The following is a 15,055-nucleotide window of genomic DNA, read 5'->3' on the forward strand; positions in this document are numbered from 1 at the left end:
TAATGAACCCTCTGACGGCAAGTATTTTCCCCGAACATCACTCCCCATCCAGATTACGACTGCCTCGATCTGTTTCTGAGCCCATACCAGTTTTGTCCCCCATTTGTTGCGTTACTTCCAGATATGAAAAAACTTTTGTCCTATTCATCACAGAAAAAATAAATAAAATATCAAACTAGTTTCTCCTCCCATTTTTTATTGCAGTGTCTTTTCCTGACTAGTATTTTGTTCAGAGGCGCCATTTGGGCCAAATCTTGGGGTGGGCATGGACTCCATCTGCCCCCCCCCCCCCGATTCATTTTGTGTCGCGTAAGAAAAATCTGGGTTTTGGCAGCACATTGATCGAATATTCTAAGTAAAAATGCATTTTCAGCACCCGTGTGTTACTTGGAAGTGTACTGTAACCAAATGTGGAACTCAGCCACTCTGACCTCTAAGATTAATCATAACAACGAAGAATACAATCAACGAGGATAAGTGATTAAGGCCGTGATTAAGCGAACTTGAAAACATCAAGCTTCAAAATTGAAGCTGGGTTAGCCTTCTGTCTTTTGATTCTCTAGAGACCGTCGATTGTCATAACTTCAAATAGCACCAATTATCAAGTCTTGTGAAACTTTTTGATAGACAGCTTCCTTTGGCGAGATGCTTCAGCCGAGATATAGTAACATATTTGGCTGCGTCTTGCAAAGCTTGGTTACCGACCAAGGGAGATTAGAAAATGAGCAAAAGAGCACTATCATTTTCAAGTACAAATGCCCATGTATATGAAACTGTGACGGCATGCATAGAGTGCATTTTTAAATTTATTGTTTTTTCCACTTTTTTCCCTAGGGATAGACTATTTAAAATACCTCAGTTGATTAATTCGAAACTAAATACCAAACTTACTTGAAAGCTTTCTTCGAGGATTCTTAGAAAACCAAAGTTTTCTTATGAATTAAATTGAAAAAAAATAACTGAAAGTAAGGAGTGACATTAAAACTTAATACGAACAGAAATTACTTCGTATATGAAAGGGACTGCTTCCTCGTTAACGCCCCGCTCTTTACGCTGAAGTTTTTTTACTGAGAAAGAGCCGGACTTTAGCGTGAAGAGCGGGGCGTTGATGACGATGCAGCCATTTCATATACGAAATAATTTCTGTTTGTTTGTCACTTCTTACTTTAAGTTAAAAAACACTTTTTTTATTTAATTTAATTTCTAACTGTTTTTGAATCAATGCATGTTTGATTTATGCTCTCCGCAGATGAATAATTAAAACAAAATTTGCTTATTTTTTTTTCATATTTTTTTTTATTTTGGCTTTCTCATAGTTTTGATTGAATGATTTCGAGAAAAAAAGGAGCGGGGATGGAGGTCTAGTTGCCCTCCAAATTTTTGGTTACTTAAAAAGGCAACTAGAACATTTAATTTTTTATGAATGTTTTTATTAGTAAAATTAAATTTTATTAGTTAAAGATATAAGTAACTTACAAATTAGCTTACGTAACGAACTTCTGTATTCTAATATTTTTATTACATATATGAGGGGGTTCACCCCCTCGTCAGTACCTCGCTTTTAACGCTAAAACTTAAATTTTGTTCCAATTTCTTAAGAATGACCCCTGAATCACGAAAGCCGTAGAATAAATAGTTGAAATTTCTAAAAATACTTTAGCGTAAAAAGCGAGGTATTAGTAGGAGGTGAGCCCCTCATATGCGTAATAATTTCTGTTCCTTTTAACAGAAATTATTACAGAATATTTACAGGAATTAATATTTACAGGAAAATAATAACAGGATTATTCTGTTCCTTTCAGTTGAAAAAACTTTGTCATATTTATTTTTTCATTGTTTTTTTTAAATAATGCTAGAAAATCCTGCGCTCCCTTCATGAAAATTTTCTTCCCCCATGACAAATTCCTCCATTAAAAGTTCCCCAACATATCCCCCTCTTCTCAACCCCTGCCCCCAACCAAATGAAAACGCCCCCTGAAAATGTCTGTACACTTCCCAGTAACCATTACTATATGTAAACACTGGTCAGTGTTTGTAACTTGTAGCCCCTCCCAAGGGGACTGTGGGGGAGTAAGTCGTCCCAAAAGGCATAGTTATAAGGATTTTCGACTACGCTGAATAAAATGGCTATCTCAAAATTTTGATCCGGTGACTTTGAGAAAATAATTAGCGTGGGACGGCCTAGGTGCCGTCCCACTGAATCGGAGGGCCTAGGTGCCCTCCGATTTTTTTGGTCACTTAAAAAGGGAACTAGAACTTTACATTTCCGTTAGAATGAGCCCTCTCGCAACATTCTAGGACCACTGGGTCGATACGATCACCCCTGGAAAAAAAAAACAAAAAACAAATACACACGTATCCGTGATCTGCCTTCTGGCAAAAAATACAAAATTCCACATTTTCAAACAGTTCGTAGTAACGAACTGTAGTAAGGAGCGACCAGGCTCAATAGTAACCGAAACTTTAAAAAATTGAATTTTGATACCAATAGTTACATCAAAAGAATGACATTTTAATGCTGATTTTAAATAGATAAGTTTCATCAAGATTAGTCTTACCCATCAAAAGTTACGAGCCTGAAAAATTTGCATCATTTTAGAAAATAGGGGAAAACACCCCCTAAAGTCATACAATCTTAACGAATACACAATCAGATTCAGCGTATCAGAGAACCGTTTAGTAGAAGTTTCAAGCCCCGATCTATAAAAATGTGGAATTTCGCATTTTTTGCCAGAAGACACATCACGGATGCGTGTTTTTTTTTTTTTTTTCCAGGGGTGATCGTATCGACTCAGTGGTCCTATAATGTCACGAAAGGGCTCATTCTAATAGAAATTAAAAGTTCTAGTGCCCTTTTTAAGTGACCGAAAAATTGGAGGGTACCTAGGCCCCCTCCCACGCTCATTTTTCCCCGAAGTCAGCGGATCAAAATTCTGAGATAGCTATTTTATTCAACATGGTCGAAAAACCTAATAACTATGTCTTTGGGGAAAAATGTTTCCGATGCCTGGTGATCTTTTGAATTCTTCAAGGTCGTCCTTTCTGACCAACAGAGGAGGGTCTAGTCGCGGGTCCATTCACAGCAGGCACTTCAATTTCGATTTCTGGTGCAAACTCTTTAGCCTTCTTGAAAAGCGATACAAATGAAGCATCTGAACGCAGGTCGGTGAGTTTGCTTCTTGTGGCCTGAATCAGGGTGCGTGACCGAGAAATAACCAAGTCGACGGCGACGGCATGGAGTTGCTGAGACAGCGATTTCGTTGCTCGCGGAATTGCTTCGATGTAGTGCAATCGGAAGATAACAAGGAACGATTACATCAAGAAATGATAGGCTAGGAACTGACCTATTTTAGTCTATCAGCTCTGAGGAATTACTGCAAATATTCAGAATTTATGATATTAATATAATCATCTAGGAAACGGGCATTTGACAGAGCTTGAGAATTAGATTATGTATCTAACTTGCTTTCAAATTTTACAATGGTTAATAGCAAATAGTGTTATTATTATGGCCAGCAAAGGACCCTTTTTTGTGGAAGCTTGGGCCCCCTGGAAAATCTGGGGTGGGCATTTGCCCCCCCCCCCAAATGGCGCCTCTGATTTTGTTCAAGTTTATTCTGACCGGTTTTTGTCTTTTTAGCTTTTTAATTAGCTTATTGCAGTTTATTTATTGACTCAAAATTGATTATTCATTATGATTTTGTTTTTCGTTGTTGTTTTTTTGAATTGTTAGTGCAACCATGTATTTTGTCGACTGCGAAGTCCGAATTCGGCCCTTTGAGGCTTGTGATAGAGATCTTTTTCTTATCTTGTCATATCTATCTTGGGCTGTGCTTCTGTTACGAACTGTCCAAGATATCCACATCATCGGCGGAATCAAAGTCTATTATTGATAGTGTTTGACAACCCTGTTGCACTCCTTCGTCAATTGGTAGTTCTTTAGAGATTTCTCCGTCTGCTCTTACAAATGCCCTCGTTCCAACGTAACAAGCCTTAACTAGACAGACAATTTTTTCCGGCACTCCATCATCCCTCATGGTATCCTAGATAGTGTTTCTCTTCACCAAGTCAAATGCCGTTACAAAGTCGATAAAGACTTGTATTGTTTCCTGCTGGTGTATAAGGTGGTGTTCCAGGATCTGTCTCAGGATAAAAATGTGATCGCAGCATCCCATACCAGGTCTGAATCCTGCTTGATTTGGTTTCCTCCGATCATTTCTAATATTTCTGAGCCTATCTAACACTATTATTTTAAAAACTTTTTGCAGAAATCTGTCTAAGAGAAATTCCCTTATAATTTGTACAATGGGCTTGATCCCCTTTCATAAATACAGGAATTATTACAGAGGTCCTCCACTCTTCAGGAATGTATTCATTGACCCAGACATTCGTGAGTAAGTTGTGGAGCTCTGCGATAGCCACTTCTGGAAGGGCATTGAGAAATTCAGCTGGTCATTTGACATGTCAGGGCTTTTGTTATTCTTTAATAGTTTTATGGCATGGATAGTTTCTTCTCTGCTTGGAGGGGTGATATTGCAATCTTCATACCCGGACGATGACTGTTGTCTCATACCTGGGCTGTTGTGGTATGGAATGGATTGCTTTGGTCATTTTCTTGTGGGTGAAGGAGCTATTGGAAGTGAGTACGCCATCGTTCGATACGATCTTATTTGCTCGTGAGGAGCTTATTGTCCTTACTAAGTAGCGTGGGGGTAGATCTTTGCTTCTTTTTTCCGGTTGATTCACCTAGGAGCTGGTAGAGTTTCTGTGATTCATTGATTAGAGTAGCTTTTCCCATTTCACAGGCTACATTAGACCAAAATGCTTGTTTATCTGCCTTAGCAGATTTGTAACAATCTTTGCGGAGTGCTTTAAAAGAAGCAGAACGTCTATCAGTCAATTATTTCTTCTTTAAAGAGAGCTCTATTGTCTTCTGTGAAATCAGTCTTTCGGGTTTTTTGACCTTTACTCTGAGAACTTCTGTAGCTGCCTCTTTCACTTGATTTCAGAACTTGCTCTGTCGCTTTCCTATCTTTAGCGATGGTTTAAAGTTTTCCTGCTTGTTCACGACTCTTGTCTCGGTCTCAGAAATTGCTTGATTGGTCTTCAATTCTCGGTCATTATCTTGCAACACCGTAAAACAGTTTGCAAGCTTAAGCTTATAGATTTATTTAATTTCAAGGAGTTTAAGTTTCTCTGGGTCTAAAATGCATCTAGTTGCAGATATTTTTTCTGGAGCTGAGTCTGAATCTAACTTTCTATTTCAGCAAAAAAAAAATGGTTGGATCCACTTTTTGATACTGTGTCTGTCCCTCTGTATACTCTCGAGTCTTCAATATTGACATCCAGCGACGATAAACGAGTACATAGTCAATTTGAAAACGGGTTCGACCATCTTGTGATCTTAAAGTTTAAGTGTGGCACGGTTTGTGGTTAAACCATGTATTAGTCAAACTGAGATTATTCAGCATAGCAAACACGAGAAGTCTAACTCTCTTAATACAACAGTCAGCCTAACCATGGTTGCCAACGGCCCATTTTAGAAATGTTTAACCGTGCCAATCCTGGAATTAAAGTCGCCAACGATTACGAGGATGTCCTTGCGAGGAACTTTGTTTAGAGTCAGTTGAAGGTTGGCATAACAATTGTCTTTCAATTGGTCAGGGGTGTCACGAATAGAGACATTCGCACATAGCATTGTCAGGGTATTACTCTGACCTTTTAAAAAGACCATCACAATTTTGTCAGACACTGCTTCATAGTCCATGAATCCCGATGCGATCTTGGGTGTCATGATTATTCCCACTCTTGCGAGGCCAGAACCATCCATTAGGCCAGAATTAAACAGAATGTCCCTTTTACCCGAAGGGACTACTAGGTCAATTGTTTCTCGTCCATTCAGTCTTGTCTCTGAAACACAAAGCATGTCTAAGGTATATAGACAAAATTATTCAGCTACGAAGGCTTGCGTTTGCGAACATTTCATAGAACAGAGGTTCCAGCAGCCGATATTCAGGCCTTGTGTTCTTATTAAGATGGTGGCTAGCTCACTTTTCGACGAGATCGCCAGCCTCGACGCATCGCTTAAAGCTGGGAATGCCGTAGCCAAATTCGCTCTCATATTAGACGTATTCAACATAATTCTGGATATTTCCTGGGTATGATTAACTGCAGGGGCCCTAGACCAACAGGTCGCCCGGAGCACGTTGGCCGTCACTTCGCTTGGCGTGAAGCTAGGTGATGTTTACACCCTCTCACCCCTTTGAGATGTGCTGGCGGGCTCCCTCTACTGTCTAGGGACGGAAGGTGGAGCATCCTTTCTTGTAATGGCACCTCCACCGGGGCGGTGCCAAGATTATGGAAGATGCAGCTAGACGGCATAATAGTAAAGTACTGCACTGACATGTTAATAAATTGAGAGGAAGTAGTCATTCTAGACTTCTGCTGGTTAGAGATAGGAACAGGGCCGCAATTAGTGACAAGGAAACAGTTAAAGAGAGATGGGAAGAACCTTTTGAGAATGTGTTATACCAAGACTTGCCGAAAAAGATATAGAGGAAAGTGAAAAAGTTCTTATACCTTGGATGTGAAGGAAGATTTGTTGTGTGAGAAGGTGCCGATACTGTGATAAATGGGTTCCTTAAATATGGTGGCTTGTAGGTTAGAAATAAGTTACTGATTGTTATGAACATGAATTTTGGAAAAGGGGAAGCACCCAGCGATTTTAGGAAAGCCCTAATTAAACCACTGTACAAGAAAAGTGATAAGAGTGAGTATTGTATTTATTGAGGCAATAGCCTGGTCTCTGTAGGCAGTAATTTACTTAGTAATATGACAATTTTTAGACCGAGAGATGCTGTTGACAAAGTTATTAGAGAAGAAGAGTGCGGTTCTGGAAACGGTAGAGTATGTGTCGACCAAATTTTTATTCTTAGGTTAATAATTGAGAAGTGCCTGAATCATCAAACATCATTGGTCCCCAATTTTATAGATTATGAGCAAGTGTTCGATTCTTTTGATATAAGAGCCTTAGTGAAGGTCTTATCCTTCTATGGTCCCTATGTCGCTAATGTAAATTTGATCAATCGGAAAATACTAACCCTGAAATGACTGGAACAAACCCTAAGCGTAATTTAAATTTATTTTTAATAGACTGATGTCGATGTGGTTTTAAGGTGTTTTGGGAGAAAGAATCTGGTCAATGCTTCTATTGTTGAAATAATAAGAGAGTCTGGTTCTTACGACCTGGGTATGAAGATACTGGCTATTATGACTATAAACCTACTTACCTTTGTTTGGCTGTTACGGAATGTTATTCCTTTTACGAGAATATTGTGTGTGACATTGCTTCAAATAAGTAAATTGAAACACGTGAATTTTATAATGTGAATAAGAATAGTATTATTGACTTTATAAAGAAATATAACATAAATGAAGTTACATTTTATTCTAGAAAATGTGACCCTGACTTTGCATACTAAGATGAGTACAAGTAGCAGCGTTGTAAGTGCGAAAAGGTATGGAAGTTCTAGAATAGTTTAGCTGAACTTTAAAACTAAAGAAGAGTTGATATCGCAATCAAGTTTGGCATCATTGAATGTTGCCTTTTCCAAGTGACTCTGGTAATCGAAAAGCCAAAACAGTGCCTAAATTACTAAGGATTTGGGCATTTTGTAAGGGAACGTAAGAACCCTCTTGAATGTAATAAATGTGGAGGGTATCACATTAGCAAGAACCAAAAATGTTCTTCTCAGATTTTTAATTGTACTGATTGTGGAGGAAATCATCGTAGCAATAGCTTGCTGTGTCCAGAGCTTAAGAAGTACCTCCATGTCCAAAGGACCTCGGGAAGATTGGTGATGGTGCTCGTGACAAGCTTCTAACTCTCGAAAGACTAATTAGTAGTTATGAATTTGGGTGTATCATTGAACACCTTGTATGTGCTTATAATGTCTCACAGCTAGAGCTCTCGTGTGACCACAAGTTTATTCTTCGGCCCGCTAAACTGACGTCTGGCCTTCCTTACGGCGGCCTATCAATTCCAGTGAATAAGAAGTTTTCTTGACTCTTTCTGAATCTTTCGATGTATATATTTCAGTCGATTTTTGTTCTTTTATTTTAATGTGTGTGTATATTCCAACGAACTACCGAAGTGAGTCCTCTTCGTAAATTTGCCACAGCTTGTGCTCCCCTTTTAGAATCCATTCATAGGGTCTGGTCAGCAAATAAGTTAATATTTATTTGCGGTGATTTTAACACGGATCTGAAAAATGAGAATGCGCCGCTGACTCAACTATTACTTTCTACTCTGCTACCTGCTACCTGGTGTTTTTCTGCTACCAAAATCAAAGCTTTTTTCTTATGTGCATAACTCGGGGTTAACTTCCGGTTTGGATTTCTTTGTAACAAACACCCAACAGATGAAGGGTACCATGGTTGGTTGACGTTTCAAGCGACATCCTAACAAGCGATCACTCGAGTTTGCAGTGGTGACTTACCTATTCTCTGCCTCTTCATGTGCAAAAGCCTAAGTGATTTTTTAAACCTTGCTGGAATCGTCTTGATCTCTCTCTATGTCAGAGAACATTAGATTCTATGTTGTCGAAAATCCGGATTTCATTTCAACTTTTATGCACCTCCATAAATGGGAACACTCGTGATTTGGATTTTTACTTGGCAGCATTAGTTCATTCGATGAAGGTTGCTGCTTCAGTCTTTCTTCCTTTTGCCAAAGTTCGGATTCGGACAAGTAAAAAAGGTTAGAGTGAAGATGGTAAACTTCAGAGTGCTAAACATCGACATAATTTCTGGTTTTGTACTTTGGCCAACTGCGGTTATCCAAGGTCAGGTCGTTCATTTCATCAAATACACGAAGCGTGTATATAGAAATGCTGTACGGCAATGGAAACGGCGTCAAATCTGCAATCTTTTCCGGGATATCAAAAATAATCCCAGCTATTGTGGCGTTAGGTGTCTAAATTTACCTCGACTTGTTCATCTGAGGACAATCCGATTGACTTAGGCTCTTGGGGAAGTCATTTTTCTTTATTATTTTCTGAAGATCCACCTCCTCTTGTCGCAACAATTAGATTTATGCTTTTGGGTCATTTTGCAAAGCTAGACCATGCTAAAAACTATATCACTATCACGCCAGCTTCTATTCAGGCACATATCTACCGTCTTGAACCAGGTAAAGCATTGGGTTCAGACGGCCTGCAGCTCAAATATCTGATGTACAGGAAAGTAAAATGGTATGAACATCTTGCTATTTTATTTCAGGCTTGTATTGCCCAGCAGTATGTTCCTGATGCGCTATGCGAAGATCTATTAACGTGTACTTTTAAGAAAAATAAAGACCCGAAATCCTGTGACGCATATAGACCAATTACTGTATGTTCGACAATCGGGAAGCTTCTTGAGAAGCTTATCTATAATGAAATTAGCAGGAAAATTGATCATGGCGACAACAAATTTGGTTTTCGGGAAGGTCTTTGCGTGCAGTACGCCCATGCAACTCTTCTAGCGATTCTTGAAAGGTATAAAAAGGCAAAAAGTAACCTCTGCGTTTGTGCCATTGATATTTCAAAGGCTTTTGACTCCATTCTTCACTCCCAAGCAAATCTGTCTCCTTAGAAGTGAAGATACTCCATTTGTTTACATGTGCCTGTGGCAGTGGTATCAGAACTCCTCAGTCCAGATTCGTTTGTAGCCACCTGATAAGAAAAATGGCTAGTTCTATCTCCACCATTGTTCATTGGCATTGGGCCAAAAGACCAAGCTCAGACTTATTAGATAAATTTGTTAAGACTATTTGTTTGTTTCATTTCCAATAATTTTTTTTCTCATATCCTGTATAATTTATTTTAGAGTTATCATACTTGTATTTTATGTCTCTATATTTTTAAATCTGGATTTAGGTGACAGGTTATTAGTTAGTATTGTATTACTTATTATAACTGTGTTGCATGTAGATTATAATTGCTGTTTGACATTGCAGATTGTATTATTTGATTAATCTTTTTAAGACACGGGCAATTGGCGCAGGTGAATAAATGAGTGATACGGACGCACATGTCCTTTTGGGCGAATATATCAAACCCCAAAGAGCAACAGCAACCTATTCAATGCTCATTGGGGTTATTATGACCCTTCTTTGTTTAGAAGATAGCTACAGGGGCGGATAAAGAGCAAAATCTTGGGACAGGCCCAATGTGACAAAAGTACCAATAATTGACCAAATTGACAAATTTATTCTAAAAAACAGTGAAAAAAGAAAAACAGGGAAAGAGGGCACCAGAAAAAATCTTAGGGGCGGAGTCTCCCCGGTCCTCCTGGATCCGCCAGCGGATAGCTAGATAAGTAAAGAAGACACTAGTAAGTTTTGCGAGGACAAATGTAATTTGTAAATCCCCCCGAAGTGTGCCTGGTGCCACGAGACGATTTTAAATGTAAATTCGTTGAAGTGAGTTTGTTCCAAACGTGAGTGCTATAAATATAAACCAATTCGTATTGACACATATTTAGCCCGTTCAAAATTCCCGTTTCGTGAAATTTTGCCTTTCATTTACTGTTGGGGGGGGGGGGGACAACAACAGAGTTTTTCTATCAAGAATAAGAAACTGGATCTTTAGCCGCGGTATACGTATAACGGAAAAGGTTTCATTTTATTGGTTAAAAACTAATTTTAGTTTTTAATATTAATATCTAATTATACGATGTCAGTTCTTCAAAACAGCTACCTAACTACTTTCAAATATAAGGACAAGAAAAAATGTTCGTTATATTTAGAAAAAGTTACGCTTTTACATTTTTTCCATCATCTATATAACTCTTTGGTTGCAGTTTTTTATACAAGATGAGCAATATCGCTAAGTTGATGACCATCAGCCCTGTCAATACTCCAAAGGTCCACTGAGATCCTCCGTATGTGTAAAGGTAAGAGACAAGAATTGGGCCCAAAACACGAGAAAAGGCTCCACTGGCCGATAAAAATCCCATCCATACATGCTGAAAGAGAATAAAAGATTCTTGAAACTTATAAAGCAAGATGTGATATACTGAAAAAGAATAAAACAGTCACAAAAATTATAAAGCAAAATGTGATACGTGCTGAAAAAGAATAAAATATTCATAAAAATTATAAAGCAAGATTTGATGCCTGTTGAAAAAGATTTATTAAGTAAGATGTGATGCATGCTGGAAAGGAATAAAACATTCATAAAATTGTAAAGCAAGAGGTGATATTTGTTGAAAAAGAATAAAACATTCATAAGAATTATTAAGTAAGATCTGATACATGCTGAAAAAAAAATCATTCATAAAATTATAAAGCAAGATGTGATAGTTGTTGAAAAGAATAAAAAATTCATAAGAATTATTAAGACGTGATATATACTGAAAAAGAATACAACATTCATAAAAGTTATTAAGCAAGATATGCCACGATAGAATAAATCTTATGAATAATTTTTTTAAAGAAATTTTCTTTTCTCATTTTTTCCTTTCGAATGGTCCACCCATCTATGATTTTATTCGCACCTTCGTTCAGTGCCTTATTCAGCGTTTATTCTTGTTGGATTTGTTTTAAAATAAATAAATAATTGAAAACGCCTCGACAATTATCACTGACAATTCATGCACTGTGGTTCTCCGCCGCTGTGCAAAGTGAATTTGCTATAGCCACGCCCCTAGGATACAGTATTTTTTTTTTACTGAGAACAAGCTCGATTGAATAGGATTTCAGATTTGCATTTGATGACAGCGGGCCCTAGTAATAGCTGGGTTTGTTACAGAACGGGGCCCTTGCGATTAATTTTCACTCGATGATGTTTTAGTATATTAGATAGGCAAAGCGGCATTATCGTCATTAGTAATGGCAGTGACAAAAGAGTATTATACACGGAATTGAAGTGTCACAAGGCTAGAAAATCTTCAGCAGACTAGCCTCATTTTTTGAGGCTAAGCTTGGAATATCAAACGCTAACCAAGTACGTACGAGTGCCATTTATCGTATTTCAAAGAAATCTAGTCGACCAGAACCAGAGAGTATTCTGAGCCTCCTTCTGAGAAAGAAGGAGAAAGTTCTGATTCTGAGTATGATAACCAAATTTCATGCTGGAATTGTGTCGTCACCAATACTGGTGTGTCGTCACCAATGTAGATGCGCCTATTTTGAAGGTAAGATTCAAACCATTATAGGGCTATCCCTCTCACTCCAATATGTTGCAGCTTACCCAGTAAGATTGTATGACCTATATTGTCAAATACTTACTTGATATCTGCACATTGTGTGCAGATATCAAGACTATCTGCACAGATCTATATTCGACATACGCCAACAGTGAGGTCGGATTTTTCGCCTGACATCGTCTGTGCTAAGGCTTACAATACCCTACCGTTTGATCTGAGAGGTAGGAGCTCCCTTGATTCTTTCAAAAAGAGAATAAGAAATTATCTTGTTTTTCAATTAGTTTAGTTTCAATAATGATTCTAAATAGAAAAGTGATTTTAGCCATTATTGAGTTTTTTTGTGTGGGGGTTGGATTGGTTTCCTCCTAGATGAAGAGGTGGGGACTTGTAAGGATGGTTTTGTTGGTGGGGGCCATGATTGTATTGAGGAGTGGAGGGAGAACCATAGTGTGTATTTATTTTCGAGGTGATAAGGGACTCAGTATGCATTTTTACATAGAGATTATGTATGTTATGACTGTTATGATTTTTTTAATAAACTCGAATGAACTGAACTGAAACTGACAAAGCCATTCAAAATATCTTCAATATATCACAGGCAGCGCAATAGTGCTGCCTAAGTAAAGAACGATGTTGACACAGTCCATTATTTATTATTATTATTATTTTTTTGTCTTAGACAAGGACACTTGTCGTAGAAGCCTCAAAAAGGGCTCATTCGATTGGAAATTAAAATGGCTAGCCATTTTTATCAGTCGAAAGTGATTAGAAGGCAAATAACTCCCTCCCAAGCCCACTTTTTCCCCAGACACATCTAGTCAGAATTTTGAGATAGCCATTTGGCTCAACGTTGTTGAAAGGTCTGGAAATTTTGTCTTTAGGATGACACCCCCCCCTACAACCCCCACGACAAAGGTTTTAATTTATCCACCATGGGCATATAAGGTTTTTCTTATAAAAAGCGTTGTCGTATAAAACTTCAAAAAGGATTCATTCGATTGGAAATTGAAAGGGGTGGTAACTCTTATGATAGTTGTGAGTTATTGGAGGGCAAATGCCCCCCCCCCACCCCACGCCCATCACTTCTCCAAGCACTTCCGATCAAAGTTGATATGGTGATTTTTTTCAATATAGTTGAAAAGTCTGTAAATTATATCTATAAAGATGACACTCCCCCCACGGCCTTCAGGACAAGGGTTATATAGGGTTCTTATAGAAGGCATTGTGATAGAAACTTCAAAAAGGGCAAATTTGATTGCAAATTAAGAGGACTAGTGCCTTTTTTATTAGTCGAAAGTGACCGAAGGGTAAGTGCCCCCCGTCCGCACACATCATTTCCTAAAACACTTCCAATCTAAATTTTGAGATAGCCATTTATTTCAACGTAGTTGAAAGTTCCGGAAACTGTGTCTTTGAGGATGAAAAAGCCCCCCCCCCCCCAGACCTCAAGGCAAGGATTTTAAGTTAGGCCTTGGAGGCATATAAGGTTTTATTGAAAGTATAGTCATATAAACTTTGAAGGGGGTCACTGGATTGGTAATCAATAGCTCTAGCACCCTTTTTAAGAGTAAAATTGATTGGAGGGCAGATACCCCACGCCCCACACACAGACGTTGCATTGCCCCGAGATGCGTCTAATATACATTTCGAGATAGAAATTTTCTTCAAAATAGTCAAAATATCTTATATCAAGGCTTTTGGGGCTAAAACAAACCCCTAGAGTCTGGGACAAGGGTTGTAATCTATACCCCTGGAGCGTTTAAGGTTTTTATGGAAGGGATGATTCTATAATCCTTAGAAGAGGCTCATTTGGTTGAAAATCGAAAGTTTTAGTTCCTTCTTAAGAGTCAAAAGTGATGGAGAGCAGTAAAACAACCCCTCCCCCCAACTAACCCTCTTCACAAAACAAATTTGATTAAAATTGTGAGATTGCGATTTTTCTCAAAATAGTCCAAGGAACATATAACAATGACTCTCAGATTGACACAATCCCCCAGTGTCCAGGGAATAAGGTTATAAGTCACGTCCTGGGGACATATAAGGTTTTTAGGTAATGGCTGGTCGTATAAACTTCAGATGGGGCTCATTTGATTTGAAATTTGAAGATATAATAACAATAATAATAATTTTATTTTTGCCCATTCATACAAAAAAAAGGAAAAGCGAAGTAATACAAAAGAAGAAAAGGAAAAACAAGAACTCCCAGCATCAAAGAACAAAATTAAGTAATAACATCTTCATTCGCACTAGTAGATCAGATGTAGAGGCAAAAACTCGAACAATGTTTCCAACGGATTTTTTTCTGTACTTGCTTCAGTAGAGGGCACTATAACAATTGGGTCTACCCTCTTTTGAGATCTTAAAACGAATGTGTTTTCTTGTAGAGCAGGCATCGAAGCAAAAACTTGGGGTTTTTGCAGTACATAGATCGAAGTTATAGTCAGTTGTGACATCGAAAACTTGTGACATCATGATCTTACATTAACTTCAGGAACTTCATGGTATTTCCCGAGAAAATTTTCATTTCTCCAACCGTTACATCTGTAGGGCCACTGCTTTGCTGCTTGCATGCCGAGGGATAAAATTCCACAAACTCTGTCTTTAATGTGTTGACCCTTAGACCGATACTTTTGTAACCGGTTATCAGGCGGTCAATATTTTCTTGTAGAGAAGTAAGATTGCAGCTTAAAATCAGCAGGTTGTCAGCATACTAAAGCAGGCTGAGGTTGCATAGATTGATGCTGAATCCTCCATCAACATTTTTTATTATTCTGGGTGTAAAGGATTTAAACAGGATGGGACTTAATACAGATCCTTGACAAAGACCTCCAACAAGTCTAGCCGGTCTGCTCAGGTGATCCCAGAT

General features: G+C 38.2%; 1 protein-coding gene across 2 annotated transcripts in view; it reads right to left on the reverse strand.

Annotated features, from left to right (window-relative positions):
- Positions 1-10,756: 10,756 nt before the first annotated feature.
- LOC136043795 (major facilitator superfamily domain-containing protein 8-like) overlaps positions 10,757-15,055 on the reverse strand; it is a 101,796-nt gene continuing 97,497 nt past the window's right edge. For both annotated transcript variants that reach the window (XM_065728713.1, XM_065728712.1), the window contains exon 11: positions 10,757-11,007. In XM_065728713.1, the coding sequence (XP_065584785.1) occupies positions 10,795-11,007 (213 nt within the window). In that variant the 3' untranslated portion in view covers positions 10,757-10,794. The remainder of the gene's footprint in view (positions 11,008-15,055) is intronic.

This window comes from Artemia franciscana, chromosome 2, assembly GCF_032884065.1.
Source record: "Artemia franciscana chromosome 2, ASM3288406v1, whole genome shotgun sequence".
Lineage (NCBI taxonomy): Eukaryota > Metazoa > Arthropoda > Branchiopoda > Anostraca > Artemiidae > Artemia > Artemia franciscana.